This window comes from Python bivittatus, unplaced genomic scaffold (genome assembly GCF_059951505.1).
Source record: "Python bivittatus isolate LINGU-HERP-01145 unplaced genomic scaffold, Pbiv_v1 ctg000090_np1212, whole genome shotgun sequence".
NCBI lineage: Eukaryota > Metazoa > Chordata > Lepidosauria > Squamata > Pythonidae > Python > Python bivittatus.
Genome location: NW_028277046.1, coordinates 776,095 through 803,328, shown reverse-complemented (window position 1 = coordinate 803,328; position 27,234 = coordinate 776,095). Strand labels below are relative to the sequence as shown.

Below are 27,234 nucleotides of genomic sequence, written 5' to 3'. Positions count from 1 at the left end.
GCCGGTAAATCGTCCGGGAGGGCTCGCTTTGGAAATTCTAGCCAGCCCACGGATATCCCACAATTTAGTTTCCCGCAGAGTTTTTCTTAGAAGGCGCACAGAGGTGGCCCCATTGCATGATTTTTCAGCAAAAGCACATTTTCCTACGGGGGGAGGTAATCGAGCATCGTAGAAACAGGGAACGCCCTTCGCCTGATATTTGCTCCCCATCCTACTCCTTCAGACGATAGCAGCCATCATCTTGGGGGACATGCTTGCTGGAGTGGATGATAGGTGCTGTAGTCTGGCGTCCCATAGAAAGCCGTTTCAGAAGGGTTGCAGTTAACCAACGCGTTTTTGGGGTCATTTGTCGTCACTGCAGTCCATTCTCTGGCTGGAACAGGGCTGGCCGCACACACGAGTTTTCTCTTCCAGTTTCTACAACCACCACCTGGTTTTCTCTTCTAGCTTTCTCAGCTGCAAACACCAGGAGGTGAGAGTGGAGGGTCTCTTCTGCGCTGGTTGGAATTCGGGATGGGTCATTCTCCTGTTGGGAAATGTAGACAAAAGGGTTAAAAGTTAAGTTAAATTTTTTTTTAATTTTTAAAAACTTTTTTTTAAAGTTTAAACTTTTTTTAAAAAGTAAACTTTAAAATTTTTAAAGTTACATTTTTTTGAAAAGTTTACATTCTTTTTGAAAAATTTAAGAAACTTTTTAAAAAATTAAAAGTGGCGCAAATGGGTCAGGCCATCCTGTCTTGTGCTGTCTTTTGCATTTTAACCCCGGAGGGGTGAAATCCTGTTGTTTTCTAAACGCTTTGCCAAATCCTAAAAGGGAGGCATCTGATTTAAGGATCTCTATTCTGCAAAGGCTGCAGAACGGTGGCTTCTCTTAGACTGCCTCTGCGCTTTTCCTGCCAGGTCTACTCATGAGTAAATCCTGTCAATTTCACTGAAATTGACACAGTAGGCAGGATTGGATTTGAGGGGCTTTTGTGCCCAGTAGGCCCGTAAAACAGTTGGGCTTCAAGTTGCCAGTAGCTGTGTACAGAGAGGGATTCCCTGCATGCAGAACACTAGCATGTCAGGAAAATGAGCCATTCAAGGACTGAGAACAGCCCAACCCAGTGTTTCTCAACCTTCACAACTTTAAGATGTGTGGACTTCAACTCCCAGAATTCCCCAGCCAGCATGGCTGGCTGGGGAATTCTGGGAGTTGAAGTCCACTCATCTTAAAGTTGCCAAGGTTGAGAAACACTGGCCCTACCACTCAAAACTCTTATGCGCTACATAGATTGGGTTGCAAATTTTCAGGTGGTGAAAGGACACACCAGCTAGGCATGATGGGAGTTGTAGTCAGTGCCCGGAAAGCGCCAGGTTGGGGAAACTGGGCCACCCTCCTCATTATCTGCCAAAGAGAATCCGGGTGGAACATCGCAGGGGAGAACAAATTCCATCCTTTTGAGTTTTGCGTGCGGGTGTTTTTAATAAAAAGGAAAGACTTAACAGATACGGCCGCCACGAAGCTGTCGATCAAGTAGTAATCCGCGCCGAAGTGCCCTTGTAAACTCCGGGGGATGTCAAGCTCTATATGGGGGAAAACCAAGGTCTTTTTTTTCTGGAGAAAGTCAAAAATTTCCACGGGGCCTTCCTCCCCTTCGCAGGAAAGTTCACCCTGGAAAAAGGGAGGCAGAGAAAGGAATTATATTTTGTCTGTTGGGGTTGGAGCTGGAACAGGAAACCACAATGGTGAGAAAATAAAAGGGGGATGCAGGTCGGGAACTCCAGGGAGGGTCAAAGGAAAGGCATTTCCACTAGGCCTGCTGAGAAAAGTCAAGGTGTGAAAAGGTTCCTGCTCCTGGCACAACAGCCCTGCAGGGTAGGCCAAGCCGAAACGCAAAGGTGGCCCACAGGCTGGGTTGCATTCCCTTCCTTCGTCGCCCGCTGCACCGTTAACCGCTGGCTGTGTCGGGCTGGAATTTATAGGCGCTGGAATTGTATCGCCATTCGCCATAACATGGCAACACGCGTGGCATCGTCATTTTAAACCCGCCCGGCTTGTGACGGGCACCGCGTGTGTTTTGAGGTTTGCTCAACCTGGCCTGGAAACCCAGCCAACAGTGGCTCGGGGAGCCACAATGCAACAGACAATTGTTTAGTTCAGCATTGCTCAAGCTGGGCAGCTGTACGACGTGCGGACTTCAACGCCCAGAATTTCGGCGTTACCTTTGTTCCATAGATGGTCGTCGTTCTCACCCCCAGTTTTTCCGTAAAAGCCACCATCGTGAACGCCGCAGTCGCCCCGCCTTCAAATTCCAGATTGACCACCTAAAAACCAAAAAAGGGTTTTCTCCGTGCAGAGAAATTTTTTCCCGGAAGAAAAAAGGAGTGGCCGGGCACAGAGTTAGCGAGAGGCGCCGAAGGGCTTCTGCAAAGTGCAAAAAAAGTTAAGAGCCGAAACTCTTGAGGGCTGGAAACGTGCAAGATGGCTAACATCCCTCTCTCCCCCAGTAAAGTAACTTCAAAAGCACCCCTGAATACGTTCAACCCCTCCCTAAGCATGAGGCAGAAAAACAGAAGCCCCTTTTTTGCCATGGAAGAGAACTCGGGGCCTCTTCAATGGCTGATTGGAGACCCAAATCCGATCCCGTGTCTTGCACCCTGTTTGCAACTTGAAATTCAGATTTGGGGGCCGATAGCAATTGATAGCAGCCCCCGTCCAACAGCTTACACCAGTGTTTCTCAACCTTAGCAACTTTAAGATGGGTGGACTTCAACTCCCAGAATTCCCCAGCCAGCATGGCTGGCTGGGGAATTCTGGGAATTGAAGTCCACCCATCTTAAAGTTGCCAAGGTTGAGAAACACTGGCTTACACACTTACAAGAAATCAAGTAGAGTGATGAAACACCTACCTGGTTGCTAACAACATCATTGTCACAATCGTAAACACACCTTCCGTACGGGCCAAAGTGCAAGGCTTCCATCAGGGTTTCTATGTCGGGCCCACCGTTGCTGCAGACCACCGACACTGGCCAGTTAAAAGAGCCCTAGGGTGAAATGAATTCGTCTTGCTGCAAGATCAGTTGAAATCAACGTGGTCGCGGCATCCTGTTTCCAACAGCGGATGGTGTAAAAGGAGATCTGAACCCTTTTTTTAAGGCTCCATGCTGAATTTACACACTTGCACTAAGCAACCTGGTTACTAAAATTAAATTTAATTAATTAATTAAATTAAATTAAATTAACCCATCTAGATCAGGGTTTTTCAAACCCAGAAACTTTAAGATGTGTGGACTTTAAGATGTGTAGACTAAGCTGCAGCGGCCCAAGTGTGCAAAACAAGCTGGTTACTTAAATTAAATTAAATTAAATTAAATTAAATTAAATTAAATTAAATTAAATTAACCCATCTAGATCAGGGTTTTTCCAACCTGGAAACTTTAAGATGTGTGGACTTAAGATGCTGGCTGGGGAATTCTGGGAGTTGAAGTCCACCCATCTTAAAGTTGCCAAGTTTGAAAATCCCTGATCTAGATTGAACTAGATGCTATCTAATCAGACTGCGTTTGCACGCTCACCTAAGCCACGAAAATATTAAGGTTACCACACCGAAGTTAACACAATTAGCCTGGTCCATACGCAGCACGCCCGAAGTATGATTTATAAGCTCTCAAGAGTTGGGTTCATACCTTGTTCAAAGCCATTGCTTTAACTATAGTTTGTCTGGGAAGATGATTCCACGCAGCAAGCCATCAATCGTCCTTCCTAACAACGGCTTGCACGCCATTTTACACACTTTTGTTTTTTTATTTTTTCAAAGTGTTCAATTACAAAAAGGGGAAAACTGCTTTAACCCAAAAGTGAAAGAAATACAACTAAGAGGGAAATAAAGGGACATTTTACATGTTGTAACGGAGTTCACACCTTACTCTCAGCCGGCCACCCGAGAAACCAGGTTGGGATTTTTCAGGAGCGAAGCCAACTCCAGATCCACGAAACGGCAGGCGGGGGCAATTTTTAGGTTTTAGGAAACTGAGTTTCTTGAGGATGGAAATAAAGAAATGGGAGAGCTGAACTTACTTAACCTTACCTGTTCCGCTCGCTCCAGATAGATCTTCCGAGCAGAATACGGGCAGTTTGGTTCAATGGAGCAATCTAAGCAGCGTCTGCCAGCGCCTTTGGGCTGAAATAAAATCAAAATAAAAGGCGGTGATGAAAAATGTACGATGTACTCTGCCTGATCTATTCACATCCACCCCTGCAGAGGTTGGCGTTGGAAGAGTCCTAAATGGACTTTCTGGACTGTGACTGCATTTTGCACAATCGTGTCAAGAGTTCGCTCGTGGACTGGAAGGATGAGAACGGTCCCCGGAGGTCATCTGGTCTAACCCACTGCCCCATGCAGGAATTCATTGCACGCACGCTCTCTTGCATTAAGAAACAGAGACTGAAAAGGCGGATGCACGACGCTGTCAGGTTTCACGAACTAGAATACGTTTCGTTAACTGCATCCACCGTCAGCAGATACAACAACCCATGGAAAGGAAACCCATGGAAACAACCCATGAAACAACAACCCATGGAAAGGAACCGAGATAAGAGATATATATATATATATATATATAAATGCATGTGGGTATAAATAGATCGTGCGTCACCAAAGTGGACATCTGCACTTAATGTCCAACCCCAGAATCTATGTTTCAATCCTTTAATTTCAATTTCAGTCCTTTAATTTCAATTTCCCATGCCGCGACCGCAAGCCAGATAAAACAGCAACGTTGGACAAACCTTGTGCTCTTTTGTGAAATGGGACAGACTGCCAAAAGAGGAAACCTGTACACATCTGAAAGGACAGGGGGGAAAAAGATGGTTTGAAGGACGAACCACCGAGGCCAGGTCAAAGATCTTGCAGACAGGTCGTCAAAAACCCTGGATTTTATATTTTCAGAAAATGGGGCCAACCTAGGTCAGCAGCACGCAAGAGAGACTAATTCAGTTCAGGGCTGATGTTAATGCTGAGAAACCTTTGCAGACTTCTGCACTGAGCATTGTCCTAATAAAGATCTTGCTGGAATATGGGTTTTGGAGTACCTTTTTAAAAAAAGATATCTGGAATGGATGGTGGCACAATGTGTACAGAGAGTCCCCGGGTTAAGAACAGCCAGTTTAAGGATGAACCAATAGTTAAGAATGGAGTCTATTGTAGCAAAATTCGAGTTAAATACACAGTGATTCAAGTTAAATACACAGTGGTTCAAGTTAAATACACAATACTACTTATACAGTATTATATAATAATACTGTTCTGGCTTATATACAAATTCAACTTAAAGACAGACTTTGGGAATGGAACTCGTTCTTAAACTGGGGACTACCTGTATATACTTGGGTGGACAGTCCATGGCCTGAGGACAGTCTGAGTCACTTTTTTGAAGCCCCAGAAATGACATTGAGGAAGTAGGGTATCTTCCAATTGTTTTGGACCGTTCTCACAGCAGAAGTATGCAACACGTTGCAAATTCAGGATAAGACAGGACAGCATTTCATTCTACGTTGTTGAGTGTTGCCATACAGATTCATGAAAAATGAAAAAAAAATCAAGCACCTTGCTCTCTCTCTTTTCATTTTACAGACCCCAAAGTAGGCAGACCAGATTGTTCATGCTAAATTCTAACTACCACCCAACTTACTGAAAAAATGGCCAAGGGGATTATTTTTAAGGATAAAATTCCTATGGGGGAAAAAAAGGAAGCCACAATTAAACACTCCTACCTTTTACTCCCCATCCAAAAATTGATAAGGTCGATATCATGGCAGGATTTGGCCAGCAAAGAGAAAGAACTTTCAGCTTCGTTCCTCCAGTTGCCCCGGACAAAGGAATGGGCAAAATGCCAGAATCCTATCTAAATGAACAAGGAAAAGAAAAGGCAAATGATACACTAGAAAGGCTGGTGGTTGAAGGCCTTGTAATCTGATGACCGTAATGCAGTTTTAGAGTTATCTGCAGCCCGGGGGGTCAGCAGCTTATAGATGCTATGGTGGATACATCTTGGTTTCTTAGCTGTTAGTTAGAGCTAGTTAATTTGTCTAGCTAGTTAATAGCCTAGTGGTTAGAGTGATTAGCCTGAGAGTGGAACAGAAGGAGTCTTTAATCAGCGCAAAATCTCAAAACTGTAAAAAAACGTGTACCTATTAAAAAATGAAACAGGAGAAGGCGATATGGGAGCAAAGGACATGCTTTCTCAGATAAAGTACATTTTCTTAAGAGTTCTTACAGGCTCCAGATGTTGAATGTGGCAGATGTCCCCAATTAAGCCAGCATCGAGCAGTTCCTAAAGAACAAAGAAAAGCTTGATTTTAATTTGTTCTTCCAGTCACATTTTGTGGGATATCGAGTTCATGAAAGTGGCTCTGCTTATTCTCGTCTAGAGAGAGTCCTGTAAAAATGGCAATTTTGAGAAGGGGCACCTGAGCTTGCTCTTTTCCTCCTCCCTCCCCCACCCTTGTCCTTGTGTGCCATGTCTTTTAGGGGGTCTTTTAGATTAAACTTTATCGGAAGCTTTTCTTTCGAAGTTTGGAAGAATTTTTCTTTCAAAAGATTAAACTTCCAGGTGAAAAGGGATGTCTTTCAGATTAAACTAAAGGAAAGAGTCTGCTATCCAACATTACGAGGAGCCTTTGGGATGAATATCTGGTAGAAAACGTCAAGTTAAAAAAGACACAGAAATATAAAACGAATTAATTATTATCTCGGTGGTTTTTGGAGTGCATTGTTTCAGGATGTAGATTTAAAATTCCAGTATTGCCTGTGAACCCACTGGATAAAAAGGAAGATATTTAATTAAAGCAGAATCATAGAATGGAAGGTTGGGTGGGGACTCGGAGGTCATCTAGCCCAACCCTCTGCCCAGAGCTAGCGGGGATCATCGAGGTCAGCTAGTCCACCTCTGTCCAGGGTAGGAATCATTATCAAAAGGAGGAACCCTAAATATTAGCAAAGGGATCAGGGCGTAAAGAAAGACAGGACGAATATTCTGCACCTAAAAGACGTAGGCAGAAACTTGAAAACTAAAACACCTCTTTCCCCACCTCTGTCTCAAAATCTATTTCTCCATCATGACGCTTTTCATTTTTTAAAAAACGTGTTCTTGATGCGCTCTTTAAATACGTATTTTTACAGGCCCCAAGTCCGATGCCTACCGTCTCCCTTTAAAATGACCGGCAAACCCACATTAGTCTGCCGTCGAGGAGAAAGACGGCTGCAAATATCATTCGTTTCCCCGGAAAATTGAATTTTGGAGAGATTCAAATGCTGGCCTCTCTTCTGCCAAATTGGCTGTTGGAAAGAGAGATCGTGGCATCGCAGGAGGGATGGGGCAAGGGAGGTCATCTAGTCCAACCCGCTGCCCGGTCGGACGTTTAAGAACACATCACCTTTATCTTCAGGGTGACCGGATGGTACCGTAGGACGTGGCAGACGGCAAGGATAATGTTGTTGCTCTCACACGCCTGAACAACCTCTTTACAATCCTCTGCGGTTACCTAATTAATAAGAAATAATTAAAAAAACAAAAACCCATCAACCAGTTTTCAGGTAGGTCATCCAACAGGTGGGTACAAGCAATGATTTGTTCATGTTGTATCCAGGTTTGGTGGAACCACCATCTCTCAAGAGATAGGATTTTGGCCCGAAGGTTTTCATTTCCTCACTCCCAACGCTAGCGGGGACGTTTACAATATTTTCCCTAATTTTTTGCTTCTGTTTTGTTCCGGCGAATGCGCCATTTTCTCCCCCTAAAGTCCAGAAAGTTGTCGCATTCCACGTGCGTGCAAAACGGCAACAACAGTTGTGTTTTGCGATAGCCATTTGGAGAAGAACCAGAGATTGGATGCAGAACTTCCCAGCTCCCAGATTTTTTTTCTTTCAGCTTTCTTTATTCACACAAACACTGACCAAAACTGCTATTAATAATATCTATTTCTTCTTCACTTTTATCAGGTTAGAAAGACAAATAAATCAGAAAAGAAAGGAAAGGAAAGCCCAATGATCTTAATAATAATATATTATGTTTATAAATATAATGGGATTAATATTAATAAGCACCAATTGTCTTAATAATTTATTATTACAATATTGATAATATTAATAAGCCCAATTGTCTTATTAATGTTAATAATTATTAATACCTAATCATGAAAACTATTAATATAACATTAGTATTAATAAACCCAATTATCTTAATAAATTATTTTTATAAACAGAATTAATATTAATAAGCACCAATTATCTTAATATATTATTAAAACAATATTATTAATAAGCCAAATTCTCTTATTAATAATAACTATTAATACTTAATGAAAACTATTATTAATATAATATTATTATTAATAAACCCAATTATCTTAATAAATGTTTATAAACAGCATTATTAATAAGCACCAATTATCTTAATAAATTATTAAAACAATATTAATAATATTAATAAACCCAATTCTCTTATTAATGTTAATAATAACATTAACAACAGCCTGCCAGAACTTACTGCCATGGGTTTCTCCAGCAATATGTGATATCCTTTTTGCGCAAAAGCCACCGCTGGTGCCTAGTGGAAGGAATAATAATAATAATGATGATGATGATGATGATGTTTTAATCCAGAGGTGAGCAAACCTCTGTGGCCCAAGAGCTGCACTTAAGATTTTGGGATGACCAATGATAGCTGTATGGTGCAAGTGGGTATGACAGAGATATTCCCCCCCCCAAATTTTTTTGGTGGGAAGAGGATCTTAATTTAACAAATCTGAATTTCTTCTGGTTCAACTGTCTTGATCCCATTTTAGAATGACCCTCCCGTTTACACAAATCAGCGTCGTAATGTGAGCCACTTAAGGATGGGGAGACTCAGATTCAAATCCTGCCTGAGCCAGTTGGGGTCTGTTTCTCTTGCTCAGTTGGGCTACCTCACAGGGTTGTTGTTGTGGGGAGGAAAGGAGGGGGCTTCCCCCCCCCAATGTTTACTGCCTTGAGCCCTCCGGAAAACAACAGAAGGTGAGTGGCATCACAAAGAATTAGTATTAATAAAGAAAAAAGGAAATGGGCCACCGTTTTTTTTAGCATTTGCGATCACGGGTAGGCAAGGTCGGAAGGGACTGAAGTTGCCCACCCGTTTTAATCCGCTCCAGGTTTCGGCAGATAAACATCCTTCCCCCGACACAAACAGGTGATATAAAAAGGGTTCCGGTGCTTCAAAGATCTTCTTCTCTCTATGCAAACTTTATTTTCATTTTCTGCTCCCAGCGACTCAAACCCCCCGCAAATGACAATACAACAAAATTGCAATTAAAAAAAAAAAAACACGAGTGGGAGATTTTGGACGTACCTTATGGAGTCTGTCCGGAGTTGTGATGATGACAGCATCCGCAAACTTTTCTCGTTCTGCTGCGGCAACCCAATCTTAAAAAAAAAGAGAGAGGAAATGCAGAACACTAAAGAAAAGGAATTAGCAGGTTCGTCGGCGCTTTGCAACCTGCCAGGCCATTTGCAAGCACGCCTGCAACTCTTCTCGCGGTTTGCAACGCATCCCCTCGGCTCGGACTCTGCCCGATGGAGATAAATAGTTATTTCTGAGCGTGGCCCATCCGGAGGAAAAGGAAGATGGAAATGCAGCAGTTGCTCACCGTCAAAGACATTCTCCTCTCGGATTTTGTGGGCATCTTGGAATTTTTTCCGGGCCAGTTCTCGGGGCTCGGCCACGCCGATCACCTGCAAGGGGGAGAAATCACACCCCTTTGAGACACCCTGCATTTCCCTGGTCTAAAAACCAGATTGGCATCCAAAGAAGTGTGCAATGAAAATACGATCAGACTTTATTGCTGTTCTCCTGGCTTTATTGGGGATCCTCTTTCCAATGATCCCAAGTGGATAACGGCAGCTCGTGAGAGTTTTTAAATTTTAGGACGATTCAATGGGGGGCCATAAGGATGTCTGGCAGGAATGGAAAAAGACGCCTGTAAAATGGAAATTTGGAAAAATCAAGCTTCGATGGATGCTGATCAGTCCCTCGTCATTGAGTGTATTCATGAAGCAAGGAATCCTCAGAGCCCCCCGAAGGAAGATGATTTAAAAAAAAATGGAAAAATGCAATTTGGGTCTTTTTTTATCTTAAAACAGGTAGAGGAGGCACTGGTGAGAAATTTTGAAAGGATCTGTGCAACTGTAAAGAAAGGGTTATGTGCTGTATTGCTTTGGCCCACCACCCCAATCTCTGAAACACTGGATAAAAAGCACAATAGAACCGAAATCGGGTGCAAAGAACAAAATTAATTCAATTCAATTCAGTTTCTTTAACGGTCACCCCCAAGGACATTGGAATATAAGGCTAAGCAGCTGGGGGGGCACTGCTATCAAAAAGGCCTATCCTATTTTCCCGGCCTCCACTGATATTGGGGAAGGGGGCAGGATTCTCAACAGACCCTCTTTTGAGGGCTGAATCGCACAGACAGAATAATATTGACTCAGGCGTATGGAATTTCAACATTTCTCATCCTCCTTCTGCTTATTATAGATGATATTCTCTATTATGATTTGGAATCAAGCTAATTGACTCCAAAAACCAAATCATCCTTAGCAGGCTGGGCACAGACGGGGCTAGGCTGTTAATTCACCTGGTTCAGCACCCTGGGCAAATCTGTTGCAAAATGAGACACGCCCAACCCATCCCAAAAGGGCCTTGGGCTTCAGTAGGAAATTAAAAGCTACTAAATAATAATTGGACTAATTATTAGTCACAATCCAGCGTCTTAGTAATGGAATTCTGAATAATCAGTAAACCGATGTTAGATCTGGGTTTCCCCAACCTCAGCAACTTTAAAATTGTGGACTTCAGCTCCCAGAATTGAAGTCCACTCATCTTAAAGTTGCTGAGGTTGGGAAACACTCTGTTAGATATTAAAGTGTAGCGGTGGAAACGGGGGGAGCCAGTTCTGTCCCCCCCAAATTTCCCAGCCCCTAAATTCTTAGGTTTCATTTCAGAAATCGGGGGGGGGGAGCTCTTTTGCAAACCGATGCAAAACAAAGCCTTGTTCAAGAATTAGAAGAATTAAAATTAAATTGCTACGGACCCCGACTGAACGCTCGGAAGCCAAGACGTCAGTGATGAATAAACACGTTTAACCAGAGAGAGGGATTTAAAATCCAGCCAAATTTGCAGTGGGATGTGATCCTGTACCCCCTGCCCCCCCAAAACAGGGGCAAAGGTTAGTTGTCAGAGGCTAATCCACACTGCCTTAGGGATGACTCTTCCTTAACACAAAGAACAAAAGAACCTAATAATAATAATTATAATAATAACCTGGAGCACCCCTTGAAGGCCCTCGGCATTGAGAAAATCACCGTCAGTCCATTGCCAAGGCAGCTTTACTTCCGTTGGACCAGCTTCCATCCTGCCATGATACCTTGAACACCATCAAACAACATCTGCCTATCCCAGGTCCTAAGGAAGGACTCGATAGGTGGATAAAAATGCCAGATCCAGTCTCAACATCTGGCTGATTCTGCAACCACCCATAATAGCAATTCAAACATCTGTCCATCCCAGGTCCTCGGGAAGGACTCGATAGGTGGACAAAAATGCCAGATCCAGTCTCAACATCTGGCTGATTCTGCAACCACCCATCATGACAATTCAAACATCTGCCTATCCCAGATCCTGGGGAAGGACTCGATAGGTGGACAAAAATGCCAAATCCGGTCTCAACATCTGGCGGACACTGCAACCACCCATCATAACAATTCAAACATCTGCCTATCCCAGATCCTGGGGAAGGACTCGATCGGTGGATAAAAATGCCAAGCCCAGCCTAAACATCTGGCGGGCTCTGCAACCAACCACCCAACGGCCCAATTTACCTTCATGCGTTCAGGGTAGTGCAAGGCGTAGGCAGAATAATTCTTCCCCCGGTTCCCGGCGCCGATCACCAGCACCGTGATTCTGCGAGACATCTGGAGCGTCCGATGCACCGAACCCAAGGAACACCTCTGCACGCTCGGCCGCTGCTTGCCTGATGAGCCTGCCCAGACCTTCTGGACGATTTGAGTAACGTTACATGACGTGGGTGAGATTTTTTTTCGTTATTTACCCAGCGGTTTTCCAGCCCCAACTTCTTCCTTCCCGTTCACCAGCTCGCCCTTGGAATTCAAGGCGGAGCAGCTCCCTTCCCTCCTGCCCCAGGGGAGAATTTCTTTGCAATTTGGGTTTTGTGCAAGGCGTGGGGCAGTCAAGGCTCAGTTTCCGGGCACAACGGCTGTATTTCTCAAAGGGTTCTCGTTTCAGTTCAGTTCCCTGGAAAAACCGGTCGGGGGGGCTTTAAAAATTGCAAAATATGGACAGTCAGAAAGGAGGCAGACCCAATCCAGATTCATCTGCAACTCTTCTGCCGTTGCAAATAATCAGTTTAAAGCAGTGTTTCTCCACCTCGGCAACTTCAAGATGTGTGGACTTCAACTCCCAGAATTCCCCAGCCAGCTGTGCTGGCTGGGGAATTCTGGGAGTTGAAGTCCACACATCTTGAAGTTGTCGAGGTGGAGAAACACTGCTTTAATATATCTTATTATTTAAAAATAAATCAAATACCATCAGCAGCTACTCAGAAGCAGCCTGGGAAGGAGGAACACAGCTTGATTTCAGTGCTGTATGAAGAACCCCCCGTTTGGGAAGGAAGAGACCTTTTTCCAAAGTTTGGGAGAAGTTTCCGGCTTCTTTGCAGGAAAGTAAAGGAGAGCCACCATCGACTTCGCCCCACTTAAAATTAAGCCCTAAATCTAAAACCAGCCCTCAATCCAACCCGAGCCACACATCTTGCGCTTTCTCTTCCCTCCCGGGGCTGAAGGGCGCTCTTCCCTAAGCCCCAACACGCAGTTTGACCCTTTCAAAAGCACTGCACTGGCAAACACGTGTCGGGAGTTTCGTGGGTCGTGGGAACCGAGCCGAGGGGGGTTCCTTAGGCTAAAAGGGGCAAACTCAGAGCCCATGTCCAGGGGGCAGAGACTTCCTCCCGTGGCTGGACAAACCAAGATCGCAAATCACAGTTTGGCAGAAGCAAGTCCCGGCTCAGCTGGGTCGGGGTCGCCTGCAAGGCCAGCCCGGGATTCTTTTGCAAAGACTGGCCTCTGCATTGCAAGTCACCCTCCCACTAGCAGCACCCCCTCATTTCCCAGCAGGATCCCCCACCCTGCATTGAAAGACAGAAAAAGCCTCACCGCCCAGAAGAATCGCGCTAACCTCCGGGCGATGAAATAAACCAGAAATAAAAGCTCGCGGCCCCGCCCCCTTGGTGCGAGGCTCTTCCAGTGGACAACCAATCAGCGGGCGCGGACGTCAGAAGGCCCGCCAGGCTGATTGGCTGCAACTTGAGACGGCTGGGGATGAATCGGGAGGGGCGGGGCTTCTCCTCCATTCATTATTTAAAGGTTTGTGTTCGGCTGGTCTGTGATTACAATAAAGTTTTGATTTGATTTGATTTGATTTGATTTGATTTGATTTGATTTCATTTCATTTCATTTCATTTCATTTCATTTCATTTCATTTGATAAAGGCATGTGTATTTTTTAATGCTGTTATTAATGTTTCTCCCTGCGGGCAAATAGATGGTGCACAATTATTTTTTTCCTCCATATCTGTGTTTCTCAACCTCAGCAACTTTAAGATGTGCAGACTTCAACTCCCAGGATTCCCCAGCCAGCATGTGCGGACTCAACTCCCAGGATTCCCCAGCCAGCATGTGAGGACTCAACTCCCAGAATTCCCAGCCACCACATGTGGACTTCAACTCCCAGGATTCCCCAGCCTGCATGTGCAGACCAGCTCCCAGAATTCCCTAGCCAGCATGGGAGTTGAAATCCACACATCTTTAAAGTTGCTGAGGCTGAGAGACAGTGCTCTAAATATAGAGAGATGCCACTGAGGCAGAAGAAGAGCGGTTTGGAGTTTTGTGGTCAAGTTCAACCTGAAATTGACAAAACATGCAGGTGAGATGCGCTGCTTGGGACTGGGGACAGGAACGCCAAAGTTGGAAATATTAAGTCGCAACGTGAAGTTGGAGTGCGTGGCTGAAGACCCAGAAATGAAGGAGGAGACCGATTTATCAATTCTGCTCATCCAATAACTCCCTCATTGCTAGTCCAGTCTTCTGACAAAATAACGTTTATACACAATAATAAGCAAATAATTGCAAGATGGAGACACGCCCACACCGGTCTTGGGCCCTGCAGCATTCAGCAACTTCTGTGGCATTTGCCAGTGAGGGGTCCCCAACCCCCATGAAAGGAAGCCAGATAAATATGTCCAGAAATAAAATCAAAACTGGCTTTGCCCGGGTCTACCTCGTAGGGGTGTTGGGTGGAACATTTTTCCCAGTGTGGCATTTTGTCCCAGGCCAAAAGGGCCTTGTCCTTGGCCTGGAGCCAAACTGAAACCAGCCACACTGAACCTCTGCAACGAACTCAGCGGCTGTGCTCCCCAAGCATCACTCGCGGTTCGCTGCGCCTTCTTCGGGAAACCATGTCTGAGCAAGCCACAGTCAGGAATGCTGCCCCCCTATTTCCGAGTCGACGAAATGGAGTCGCCGCTGCTTGCGATCCCTTCCTGGTGCATCGAGAGACCCCCGAGCAGTGGGTCGAACTGATGATCTCTAAGAGCCCTTCCACCTTTTACCTCGGAGAGCCTACAAACCAAGCAGGCAGCTGATATATTTGATTTTTTTTTATTAGAGATGCATCGGTGATGATCCTCCCCCCAAAAAAGCAGGGCCCAGGGCCGAAGTGCCCACTCGTGGCGCTCCGTCATATGCTCAGCATCAGCGGCTGCTGTTCCTCGGCCAGTTCCTCCCCGGGGGGGATTTCGTAAATGACGCAGAGGGAAGAGTACAGGCAGCCCACGAAAGAGACCACGCTGGCAAAATACATCACCCCGTTGGCACTGCCCACTGCTGCCGTCAAAGGGCCCATGACGACCGAGACAAGGATCTGGGCGAGAAAATACTGGCAGCTCAGGAGGGAGATATCCACGCCCATGCCTCGCTTGCAGCCGTCTTTGGCGGAGCCGGCAAACTGTCCGAGGAATGAGAGAGAGAGAGAGAGAAAGGGATGAGAGTACGGTTGCAGAGGGCTTCGGGCACGGGGCAAATGCACGGAAGGAGGGGGCTCACGCAGGGTAGGTATGCGGCGCCATCAGTGACATCAAGGAGAACCAAACCATGGGGCAATAAATGTTGGAAATGCCGCAAAACAGAAGGAATTTTCTATCTATCCATCCATCCATCCTCTATCTATCTTTATCTATTATTTATATCTATCTATCTATCTTATTTATCAATCATATCTATCTATCTACATCCATCCATCCATCCCTTCATCTCTCCCTCCCTTCATCTCTCTCTCTCTCTCTCTCTCTCTCTCTCTCTCTCTCTCTCTCTCTCTATATATATATATATATATATATATATATATATATAATATTTATCTATATATCCATCCATCCTCTATCTTTATTATTTATCTGTGTGAGAAAAATGAATCTTTGGGTGAAAAAGACAAGTTTCTAGAGGCCTCAGATGAATGGGATCGCCTTAATAAGATTGAACCATAAAGGCATGTGGGAGCATCCTTGAAGCTGATGTGAACCAGGCCGGTTGTAAACTCCTTATCGCAAACATCCCCACAGCAACCTGGGCATCTGCCCTGAGGGAGGACGCCTTCTTCCTGGCATTTGGCACCTTGAACTAATTTGTTTCTTCTTCTCTGTGACACTATTGTTTTACTAGCAGTTAACAGATAACAGAGGGGCAGAGAGTCACTTGAGGACTATTGCTTATTTAAGCATGCCTGCATCATCATATGAATATGAATATGTATGTGGATACGTTCTTTTTCCCTTCCCCTTCTTGTAGAACTGTATAAATATCAGAGCATCCATTTTGCCTGTAGGGGAGTGCCTCCCACTAACTTCTGGTGGGGTCCCCCTCCAGTACGTACTGCTCAGTAAACACCGCAGTGAAGCCTTGATTATTCTGCATTTGTGTCCTATCTATCTATCTATCTATCTATCTATCTATCTATCTATCTATCTATCTATCATATTTATTTATCTATATCTCATATTTATCTATCTATCCATCCATCCTCTATCTATTCTATCTATCTATCTATCTATCTGTCTGTCTGTCTGTCTGTCTGTCCGTCCGTCCGTCCGTCCATCCATCCATCCATCCATCCATCCATCCATCCATCCTCTATCTATCTTTATTATTTATATCCATCCATCCATCCATCCATCCATCCATCCATCCATCCATCCATCCATCCATCCATCTATCTATCTATCTATCTATCTATCTATCTATCTATCTATCTATCTATCTATCTATCTATCTATTTTATATAGCCACCCATCTCACAGGCGTGACTCTGGGCGGTGTACAATCTGGTAAAACAAATGTAAAACAACAGTATAAAACAACAATTTAAACAATCACAGTCTGGCTTCTGTAAGGGGGCTTAAATATCTACAAACACTGTAAACCAGCAGATGTATAAAAGGGGGGAAGTTACAAACTTCCACGGCAGTTTTTTTTTTCTAATGATATACTCCATTTTGGGTGAAAAAGTCAAATAATCTTATGCTTGTAACACTGACATCCTAAATTGTAATCCGTATTGATAGAAGACTTATCCCTTTCTTGATTTCCAGTCTTCTAAGTTATCTACCCAATACAGTGTCAATGATTTTCAATTAATACTGTATAAAATATCACTGCATGGAAGCAATATAATCTATTAAGATTTCCAAAAACATAATAGTAAAAAAAAACTTAAGAAATATATGCAGGATTGAAAAAAAAGGCAAGCAGGATAGGTTTTCTAGCTTTGCTACTCAGTTTAAAGGAACCTTCCCCATCTGATAGATGTTTTCTTTAAGCAAAATCAAAATTTCAATCCTGATTTTATTTTACTTTACTTTACTTTATATTTTATATTGTATTGTATTTATTTCACAGTTTACCTGTCTAGCTTTACCTTTTTCCCATGCATTTATCTAGACAGTATTTGCAACCACAGGCTCCAAGATTTTTTTTTCATAACTTGGGTAACCCCAAACTAGAGCTTTGGGGTGCAGACGAAAGACGGAAAAGATCAGAGCCATAAAAAATGTAATTTTGTTACCGCAAATGTAATTTTGAACTGGGAGAGGTCCTTGTGACCCATATAATAAAGACAGGATCCAAAAACCAGATTTTTCCCTATTGCTTTCCCAAAGATGCCTGTTTCATTTCTCAACAACTTTGCCCATGCCCAGAGGTTCTCCAGGGCTCAGACAGTTCTTTTCCAAATGATTCCCATCTGAAAGCCGAGGGCCCTCTGCTCATGCCCAGAGAGGCTTGGCCCAAGGAGTTTTGACCATCACAATACCTGTTTATTTTGATAGTAGTCACATAGCAAGGAATAGGGAAGAGTGCAGAGGGTTGAAAACAGGACGCCGTATGTGACGCAGAGGGACAGGATCACGTAGATATTCCTCGTCAACGTCGCCAGCCCAGTGCCAAGGCCAAAAACTAAATATGCTATAAAATACAGCGTGCGGATGTTGAAATACTCCTCCAGTTTTTCAAGCGAGGCTGCGAAAGGAAGGAAAGTCGGTTCAGGGCCTTCATGCACACAATCCGAATGCCTTACACCGAGAAATTGCAGCCCCCTTCTGCAAATTTCCTCTGAAGCAGATTGTTTGGAATAAATAAACCGACGCGTAGTGTTTTCACTGGGCATTTGATCTGATTACCTATGCTTTTTTAAAAAAATTGTATTTTAGTGTGTTGTTCATGATCCATTGTCACTGGTTTCACACAAACAATGGCAGTAGTAAAATGTTTCTTGCACCAGCCTTCCATTTAAGCATTAACCTGGTTGCCAAAGGGGATTAGGATCTCCATGCAGGTGAATAAGCAGTTTGGTAGAGGAGATAGGGATCCAGGCTTCTGAGAAGAAAGCAGCTTTTCTCTAGCATACAGGTAGTGCTCACTTAATGACCATTCGCTTAGCAACCGTTCAAAGTTACAATGGTGCTGAACAAAGGGACTTACAACTGACCTTCATGCTTGTAACCATTGCTTACAATCTCATGCACAACCCCATGGTCACGTGATCGCAATCCGGGCGCTTGGCAACCAGCTCACACTTATGACGGTTGCAGTGTCCCAGGGTCATTATACAGTGTAACCCCAAAGTATAAGTGTCATTGATAAGAAAGAGATCTCATCCTGCAATTCTGGTTTTGGAGAAAGAGGAGGGAGGAAGGAAGGAAGGGGAAGGGGAAGAGGAAGGGAGGAAGGAAGGAAGGAAGGAAGGAAGGAAGGAAGGAAGGAAGGAAGGAAGGAAGGAAGGAAGGAAGGAAGGAAGGAAGGAAGGAAGGAAGGAAGGAAGGAAGGAAGGAAGATAACCATAGGAACTTTCCATCACAATTTCACAATTAAAGCAGTCAATGGAATAACTCTGGAAGATTCTTAAAACACCAGTGAGACAATCCTTAAAATGGATGTAGCCTTGGTTAAAATGGCATGCCTTGCACCATTACTGCATCCAGGAAGTGATACAGCCCTCTCAGAACACAGGACATACCCCCCATCCCCGAAACATCACCCCCTAGCCGATGCCGTCCTCCCTGCTTGCGTTTCCCAAGACAAGGGCCCCAAGGCTTACCTGAATATAGGGCTGCGCTGAAGGCGTAGACGCACATGCCCCAGCACCCCATGGTGACTCCGGCATTGTACCTCTGGTGCTCGTCTGAATCCGGGGGGGCTTTGGGATTCCCTTGGTAGACCACTTCTCCCATGAAGTCGGTGTAGAAGAGGAGCATGCCTTCGAACGAGAGCCAGCCTAAGAGGGGGATCAGACAACAAGACATGAAAGACACGGGGTTGGAAGAGGCGTGTCCTCTGAGAAAGGGAGATGGAGGGTGAAGGAGAAGATGCAGTGTTCAAGCAGGATTGGGGAACCAGGGCCCTCCAGAGCTTGACGACTTACAGTTCCCCCCAGACCCACAACAAACCAGGATTTATCAGCCACACTAGCTGAATTGGCACCCAGTGGCCAGCCCACTTCCACAAAACCACTTTAGGCCTTAGCGTAACCTCCTGCCTGGCCTACCTCTCCAGGCTGTTGTGAGGGGAAGCAGGTGGGAAGGAACAAAAACGCCATAGAGATCTTGACCTCATGGAGGAAAGAACCAAGCAGATGTGGAAGAGAATCCCCCTTGAGCAGGGTTACCTAGAAAGTGGTTGATGCAAAGGTTGCGAAGGACTTTGGGCATGTGGCAGACGGTCGAGCACAGGAGCTTTATCGACAGTGGCTGTTCAGAGAGTTGATCTGAGCTGTTCAATTCGCTCTCATACTTAACCCCATTCAGCAAAATATTTGCTACCTGCATCACAAAGTCGGTTCTTAATCAGCCAGCAAGGCTCACAAGAAGCTTACAAACAACAATGCAGCATGCCCAGCAATTATAGTCTTGCCACTGCTTGGAGATCAGGATCACAACTTTAGTACACTATTGCAACTAGCTGGAGACCACAATCACAATATCCCCCATACCATCCTTCTTCATTTGATTTTCCAGTGTTTGTTTTATTTTGTTCTTCTGTAATTTGTTGACTTGTTATCTATTCTACTTTTACATTGGATATTTCTCCAAGACAGTTTCTATCAAATGATTCACTACAATAAAAGTGACATTTCTTTGATATGGCATAGCTCTGGAACAGATTGTTATTCTTGCCATTTTTCCTTATTTAGATTTCTGGGGGTTCCTCTCCAGGAAAAATGCCCATCTGTTCAGCATGAAAAAATGATTCGTTTTGCACACTACTGTGCCTTTAATTAGAAGTTTCCACCTTGTAGTTCTGCCTTATGGCTTCCTGTGCAGTACATCCTGTGTTACTGGCAGATTGTATTTGTAAACCAGCAATTAAGGCACAGAAATGTCCATAGATGGCAGTCAAAAGGGCCAATTAATTAGTAAAGTGGGCTAGATAAGAAAGAATTGCAAGCAAAATCTGCAGAAAAAGAAAGCTTCTAATTAAAGTTGTAGGGTACCTTTGCAAAACTTGGTTGTAGGGTACCTTTGCTAAACTTTGCTATCCTCTTGCTGCATTGAGGATAAATAAAGAAATAATACCACAGAACCACTGTTTCTTCTGGATGATTATGGAGAATCAGAACCAGGGAACAATTTTGTTCCCCCCCCCCCCAAAAACTAGGCTGATCATTCAGAAATACTCACAAGCAGGATGCAAAGAACGTAAGTATTGTCTCCTATGTTTTCTTTAGCATCTCATTGGATGCCGAGGTATCTTGCTTGTAAGCATGGAGGTTCTATGCACCATGAACAGATGCCTCTGCTGTGAATCCATTCCAGCCTTTTTGAAATCGTCTCACCATCAGCCTCACCCCTTCTTTGCATTAACAAATGTAATGTATCCAGCAAGAAAAATGGCTGAGGCTCGAGAAAGCCAGCCTCGCTGCCTTTCCAACTCACCTGTTGGCTGAACGTTACGTTCCTTCGCCGACTGCTTTCTGGAAGGTTCCCCGTGATAATATCCGGGATTGCCAAAGTCTGCGGCCTTTTCAGGATTCCCACTGAGCGGGGCTTTATTGCATCCAAGGACCCCACCCTCAGCCCCTCCCCTCCATTTTCTCTGCCCTCCAACGTTGCATTTTCGTGGCAATTCAACCCGTCCGGAGCTCTGGGCAAGCTGACGCTGACACCCTGCCCGGATATGCTTCCTGGGATGGATAGGTAGCCGTCCGTCCCACCGGTGAAGCAGTCGATGAGGACGCCGTCGATATTCGAGGTGCCGAAGGAGGAAGCAAAATCATTCAGCCCCGTCAAAGAACTATCCCAGCTGATGAGGCTCCCGTATCTCGGGGTCAGGGGGCTGAGCGGGGAAACGGGGCTGGTAAAGTTGGCATACACACGGACTGGGTTTTGGGACTCTGTTGGGCTCTCAGGTGGGCACTCCTCGAACAGCAATGGGGGCGAGGGTGGGAGTGTGAGGCTGGGGCTCTTCATGACCTTCTTCTGCTTGCTGAAAGACAGCAAGGACCGTTCGGGGATGCTGACTAAAGTCAAGATGGTGGCCAGTGTCAGGGTGACAGAGGTAAAAATATAGATGACGCGCAGCTGTCCCCCCACGGCCTTCCCGAAGGCGGTGCCGTTCCAGTTAATTCCTCCAACGACGTAGCCAAATCCGCCGCCAAGTCCTGCAAGGGGAGAACCAAAGCCCAGTTCAATTTTCTTTCTGGAAATCCTCCATCCAGATCCTTAAAAAGAGGCAGATCCTTTTTCCAGATCTGGAAAAAGATGCAGCTACTTCAAAGAGTTGCAAACTGATGGATGCAGCTACTTCAAAGAGTTGCAAACCGATGGATGCAGCTACTTCAAAGAGTTGGAAACTGATGGATGCAGCTACTTCAAAGAGTTGCAAACTGGTGGGTGCAGCTACTTCAAAGAGTTGCACACCGATAGATGCAGCTACTTCAAAGAGTTGGAAACTGGTGGGTGCAGCTACTTTAAAGACTTGCAAAACAGATGGATGCAGCTACTTTAAAGAGTTACAAACCAATGGATGCTGCTACCTTTTTTTAATTAAAACTTCTATTAAGATATGTAAAAAGCAGAGTTAAAATACAAATCAGAAAGTATAGAAAAGAAAGAAAATAGATCTAAAAGAAAAAGACAAAAACTAAAATAATGAGAACAGATAGAAAGATGAAACGGAAAGTGACTTCCAACTATCTCCAATACAGATATGAGTACAAATTAAAAAAGGTTAATCTCTTACCACTAATTAATCCAAATTCACATTATTTCTATCGGATGCTGCTACCTTAGAGAGTTGCGACTAGATGGATGCAGTCACTTTAAAGAGTTGCGAACTGATGGATGCAGCTACTTTAAAGAGTTGCAAGCAGGTACCTAATTTTTTTCGCCTTAAATCAAACCACGGCATGGCTGTTGTTATTGCTGTTCCTATTATTGCTGCTGCGGGAAACTCACCAGCTAAAAGAGCGTGAATATTGAGCGCCCGGTCTTGATCCGCCGGGCGACAGACGTCAATCATGTAGGCATGGCTGGGGTTGTCGGCTGAGTCGGCGCAGAAATCCATCAAGATGACACCGCAGATGGTGAGTGCAATGCCCCATTTGTGGTCCTCTGCCGTGTCGGACACAGCAGCGCCGATATCCCGTCCGTTCAGCATCAGGGAGAGCCCCACCAGCGCCCCTGGAACGCAGGCAGAAAGGTCCACTGGAAGAACGGTATGATCATGCAGGCCACGGGGAATGCTAGGGTAATGCCCACATTCAGACAACAATGCTTTTCTGGCAAGCCCCAGCCATGCTATCCGTGTTATTTTTCAACAGGGGTTAATTTATCAGGGTTCACACGCTGTATGTGAGGGGTGGCCAGAACCAGAATGAAAGTGGATGGGTGTCCACCAGAGGGGACAACTGTGGGTCAGGGTGCCCCTGAGCAAACAACGTAATTCAGGTCTATCCTGATCTCTGTGACATCATTATGACATCACTAAGAAGGCTGGCTTTTCTCTCTTCCTCCGCCTCCCTTTCTGAAAATCTCTCCATCTCTCTTTCTTTTGCAGAGATCCATTTACACACCCGCCCGGGACAGATTCACACAACACAGGGAAGCAAATAACCCCAAGCCGGGCTAAATGCACATTGAAAGGGTAGCTTCCATCATGCAGATGCATACGACATATGTTTCACCCCCCCAAAAAAGGGCCCCAGCCCCCTCCAGGTCTTTGCCCTGCACGCCCAAAGCTCTGCAGAAGGCCTGGATCTGCTGCAGAAACAGAAACACCCAGGAAAAGGGCAAGCCTTGAACAGGACTCTGGATCAAGATTGCACCCAGCTTCTGATCAGCCAACCTGCTTTGGAGCAAACCTGCTCAGAGCCTTGCTTCTAACAAGGTTCTGGCCCTCATTGAGGCCAATTAACTGATACCTTCCCTGCCTCATGTCCTGACACAACTCCCAGGATGGAGGGCTTCTCCAAACCAGCGAAAGTAACAAAGCGCAGGTCCTCACAGGCAGAAAGGTAGCATGTCAGTATTCTAACTGAATGGGATAGCTTTCTTAGTGCAGGGAGTCCAATCCAATTACCAATTGCCAGAACAAGGATGAAGGGCCTCCTCCGACCCATTGGGGAGGTGCAGCGGTCACTCCAAGCCCCCAATAAGGGCTGCAGCATGAAGCCTAGGAAAAGAAGGGAAACTGGAATTAATACCCTGCCAACAAACTTTTTGCTGTAAGGGACATTGTTGGGTAGGACATTCTCAAAAGGCATATTGGGAGGGGGTTGATGCCCCTTCAGCCATTTGGCCATCCCTGCTTTCTGACTTTAAGCAGCTCACCCAGAGGGGAGGGTCCAGATCTGACCCCCCCCAGCCAGTTCCAGTCTCTCCCCCCACCTCTTAATATATATTAAGTGGGAAGAAAGTTGTGAAACTCAATAGCACAAGATGTGGCCACATCGGCAGCTTTAAAAATAATTTAAAATTGGAATTACCCTGGAATGGCGTGAATTCTAAATTGGGCGCCGCCAGCAAGAGACGAGAGGAGATTAAACCAAGACACAGCTTGGAGTTGTGAGAGGCAATGTGGTGTATTGGTTAAAGTATGGACTAGGACCGGGTTTGGCCCAGGAAGCTCCCCGGATGAGTCTAAGCCCCTCACTCTTGCTCAGCCCAGCCTACCTCACAGAGTTGTTGTGCGGAAAGGGAGGAGGAGGAGGAGGAGGGAGTGCCATGCACAATGTCTTGAGTACACAGGTGTCAGCCCTTCAAGATAGGCCAGGTCAAGAAACAGACACAGCAAGGATTACAGGACACAAGTTACTTTCCTGTTGCAAGGTATGATAATAACTGAGCAAGGATTATGGGAAATTATCTACTTTAGGGTTGTAGGATATGATAATTGTAATGGTATGTGAGAAAGACCTTGGGAGACTGGGCCAAGAGACACTGCCAAGGGAACGGTCAGATAAGAGGCAGCATAGCCCTCAGCTGGACAGTGGGTAGGGCAAGAGGCTCAGAAGGGACTCTTCCTAGTTTCTCGGGCTGTAAAGGAGATGGGAGATTTGTACTTTCAGACTTGCGAGATTCTGTTAACGTAGTTTTACAATAAAGTAGAATTAGCTCAGCCTTACTAGGTAGCCCAGACAAGAAACACGACCAGATGAGCTAATTCTACCTAACTGTAAAGCTACATTAACAGAATCTCGCCAGTCTGAAAATACAATTCTCCTGCCGTCCCTTTTACAGCTCGAGAGACTAGGGAGGGTCCCTTCTGAGCCTCTTGCCCCACCCACTATACAGCTGTGGGCTAGGCTCCCTCTTATCCAACCGTTCCTTAGGCGGCATCTCTTGGCCCCGTCTCCCAAGGTCTTTCCCACCTACCATTACAATAACAGAGGAAGGATTACAGGCACAAAGCTACTTTCCTTTTGGAGGGTATGATAACAAAAATTTGACAGCCCATCCAAGTTTCCCTTTGCCTCTTCTTATATCAAAGCGAATCAAGATGGGGTAATTTGAAGTCACTTTCTCACACTCCCTCCTAAGGAGGTTATTTACTACTTTCTCCCCTAGCAGCTCTTTATCAAGGTGATCTCGGCCCTCCTCTAACAGCTCAACGCATGAAACGCATGGCAAAATAGGACTTTTCAGGCCCGTCTGTTTGCACGGGGCCAGATCTTAACTGCCTCACCCAGAATTGGACTGATAAACCACACCATCCCGTACAGCTGATCCGGCAGGCCCATCTGCAGGAGGGCCGGCGTGACGTAGGCCGTCTCCATGGCGTAGCTGAACTCGATCCCAAACAGGATGCACCCGTTGAACAACAGTTCCAAGAAAGATCTCTCTGGGTGGATCTCGCCAAAGGGGCCACGGTCCTTGGGACAGGGGGTGTTAGGAGGAGGAGGTGGGGAGGGTTGGATGTGTTTCCTCCGCCTCGGGTGCCTTTTGAAGTTGTTGGCCCGGTGGCTGATGTGCCGAGGGATGGACCCGGAGCAGTTCACCACTTGGGTCCTCCAGAGATCCGGAGAAGAGAGAGTGGGGAAAAGTAACTCGCTGGAAGGACTTGCGAGGATCGTCGGAGGAATCATGTTGGACTTGCTGCAAAAAGTAGACATTATGAACTTACTCTCTATTTTTCTTTACTCTAGAGGTAGATATAACATGACCCCCACCCCTGGTTGTACATCACGGACGGAAATGTGCAAGGAACGTTTCAAACTCGTTCTCAAATTGTCAATCGGAACGTGGCGGATGAAGAACATATCAACGATTTCCCCGTGTGGACCTTCTCGAGATGTTTCTTCCGTGTTCCTCCTAGGAGATTTTAACCCTGGTTTGAATTGGCCCGTTACCAATTGTACAATTGTGTGTTGTACCGCTCAAGGCGCTCATAAATCGTCAGGAATCTGAATTGTCTTTCTGATGAAGAGATTATCGACTTCCCCGACAAGTTCAGACACGGGTAACCGTTGGAAAGCTTTCCAAGTTCTTAGCAATCATCGCGGCTTGTCAAAATCAGTTGGCACCTCCCTTCGATCACTAATTGTTTCAAGGTTCGTTTTTCTGGTTCTTTTAAGGACTGCATTTGTAGCTTACCAGACAGGAGCTGCAAATAAATAACTTAACTATTTAATGTCAAATTGTGAATCATAACGAAGCGATATGATTAGTGATTTGATATTAAATAGTTAACTTATTTACGTGGCTTACCGGACGCGAGCTGCAAATAAATAAGTTAATTATTTGATATCAGATTGTGAATCATAATAAAGGGATATGATTAACATTAAATAGTGAACTTATTTATGTGACTTTTTGGACTGGGGCTGCCAATAAATAAATTATTTGATATCAAATCCTTAATTATAATGAAGGCTTTTGATTAATGCACTGACCTTTATTATTATCATGCCCAAAGGGTAGTCAGATGGACTATCTTAAACCCCTATTTTAAAATGTGCTTAAGAATTAACAGAGCATCCAGGGATAAAAAAAGGGAACTGAAAACAAGAAAAGAGAAACATAATTTGGTCATTGATATGAATATATTTGATAGCTTAAGTAGGGAGACCACATCCATATTCAGTATTTATACCTGGGAAAAGGTCTGTATGAAAGAAGGCGGTCAGTTAGAAACTCTTCTGTTAATAAAGCTAAAAAATATTGAATACCAACCCGCAAGTAGAAATATCTCTAGCTCCATCTTTGATTCTCTTTGCTAAATTTTTGCTTGCAGAGAAAATATATGGATTAGTATGATGTCATATTTATATCCAGCCTTCAGGTTGCTGTTTTAAAACCTGCACAGTTTGCCTGCTAATATAATCAGGTTTCTTTCAGTCGCTCACCCACTTTTTTTTTCTCACTTTGTTTCTTAGACAGAAAGCTCAGCTCAGCTCTTCTCCCTGAGGGGCTATGTTTCTAGGCACGGGGATGGCTATTTGCACGGAGCAATCCTTTCTCCCGCCAGGCCTACAGCCTAAAGATTTTCACAGTCGATTTGGGAAAGAGGGGGATGATTCCTAAGGGGACCCAGCGCAAAGCGGCAGCAGGAACCAAAGTGACCCCTTACATTTGGGTCGCGAAGCAGAAACATATTAAGCATTTTCTCGTGCATTGGTGGTCACTCCTCGCCTCAGAGCGTGGGAAGAGTCTTTCTAGAACCCAGAGGACTAGAAACTTAAGAAAAACCAGCAAAGGGGAATAAACCCAGAGCTCCTGGCCTTAACAAATCATACCCGGGGGGGAGGGCAGTGTGGAAAAATCCTCTGTCATGGCCAGTCTGTCCAGGAAGGGAGGACATGGGACACGGAGCCCCGTCTCTCTCTTTGTCCCCCCAGCCCAGAGGATGGGGCAGAGGGAGCGACGGACGCAAAGCGAGGCGGAGGACCCTCCTCAGCCCTCCTGCTCCCGTCTCGTCCGCGGCAGCAGGGCCCAGATGCGGGGCGGTCAGGTACCACTCCCAGAGATGCTCTTACCTGGGTCAGAAAGGATGCTGGAGCATCCTTTGCAAACGGACAGCAATTCGTGCAATGCAGCCTGGCGGCTCCGGGAGAGATCCGCGGTCCAGCTCCCTCGCCCTGCTAACTTCATCCACCCCCCTCC

The 27,234-nt window shown here is 45.2% G+C and overlaps 2 protein-coding genes across 3 annotated transcripts; both read right to left on the bottom strand.

Moving 5' to 3' along the window:
- Nucleotides 1-34: 34 nt before the first annotated feature.
- LOC103047969 (uncharacterized) lies at nucleotides 35-13,319 on the bottom strand. 2 transcript variants are annotated; one of them, XM_088136694.1, is made up of 14 exons: nucleotides 13,245-13,319; nucleotides 11,895-12,068; nucleotides 9,665-9,749; nucleotides 9,367-9,440; nucleotides 8,530-8,589; nucleotides 7,418-7,525; nucleotides 6,259-6,315; nucleotides 5,756-5,886; nucleotides 4,772-4,826; nucleotides 4,071-4,163; nucleotides 2,893-3,027; nucleotides 2,206-2,307; nucleotides 1,487-1,654; nucleotides 35-526 (listed from the first exon to the last, which is right to left on the bottom strand). In XM_088136694.1, exons 2-14 carry the CDS (start codon nucleotides 11,985-11,987, stop codon nucleotides 353-355), a joined length of 1,335 nt encoding a protein of 444 aa, XP_087992820.1. In that variant the 5' UTR covers nucleotides 11,988-12,068; nucleotides 13,245-13,319; the 3' UTR covers nucleotides 35-352. The 2 variants fall into 2 exon arrangements, with proteins under 2 accessions (XP_087992820.1, XP_087992821.1); XM_088136695.1 differs by having other exon boundaries at nucleotides 11,895-12,065; nucleotides 13,245-13,303.
- Nucleotides 13,320-14,825: 1,506 nt separating this feature from the next.
- SLC45A1 (solute carrier family 45 member 1) lies at nucleotides 14,826-27,234 on the bottom strand. Its single transcript, XM_007442274.4, has 9 exons — nucleotides 27,108-27,234; nucleotides 24,818-25,227; nucleotides 23,213-23,305; nucleotides 22,090-22,314; nucleotides 20,569-21,293; nucleotides 19,302-19,455; nucleotides 18,735-18,911; nucleotides 17,451-17,656; nucleotides 14,826-15,092 (listed from the first exon to the last, which is right to left on the bottom strand). Exons 2-9 carry the CDS (start codon nucleotides 25,215-25,217, stop codon nucleotides 14,826-14,828), a joined length of 2,247 nt encoding a protein of 748 aa, XP_007442336.1. The 5' UTR covers nucleotides 25,218-25,227; nucleotides 27,108-27,234.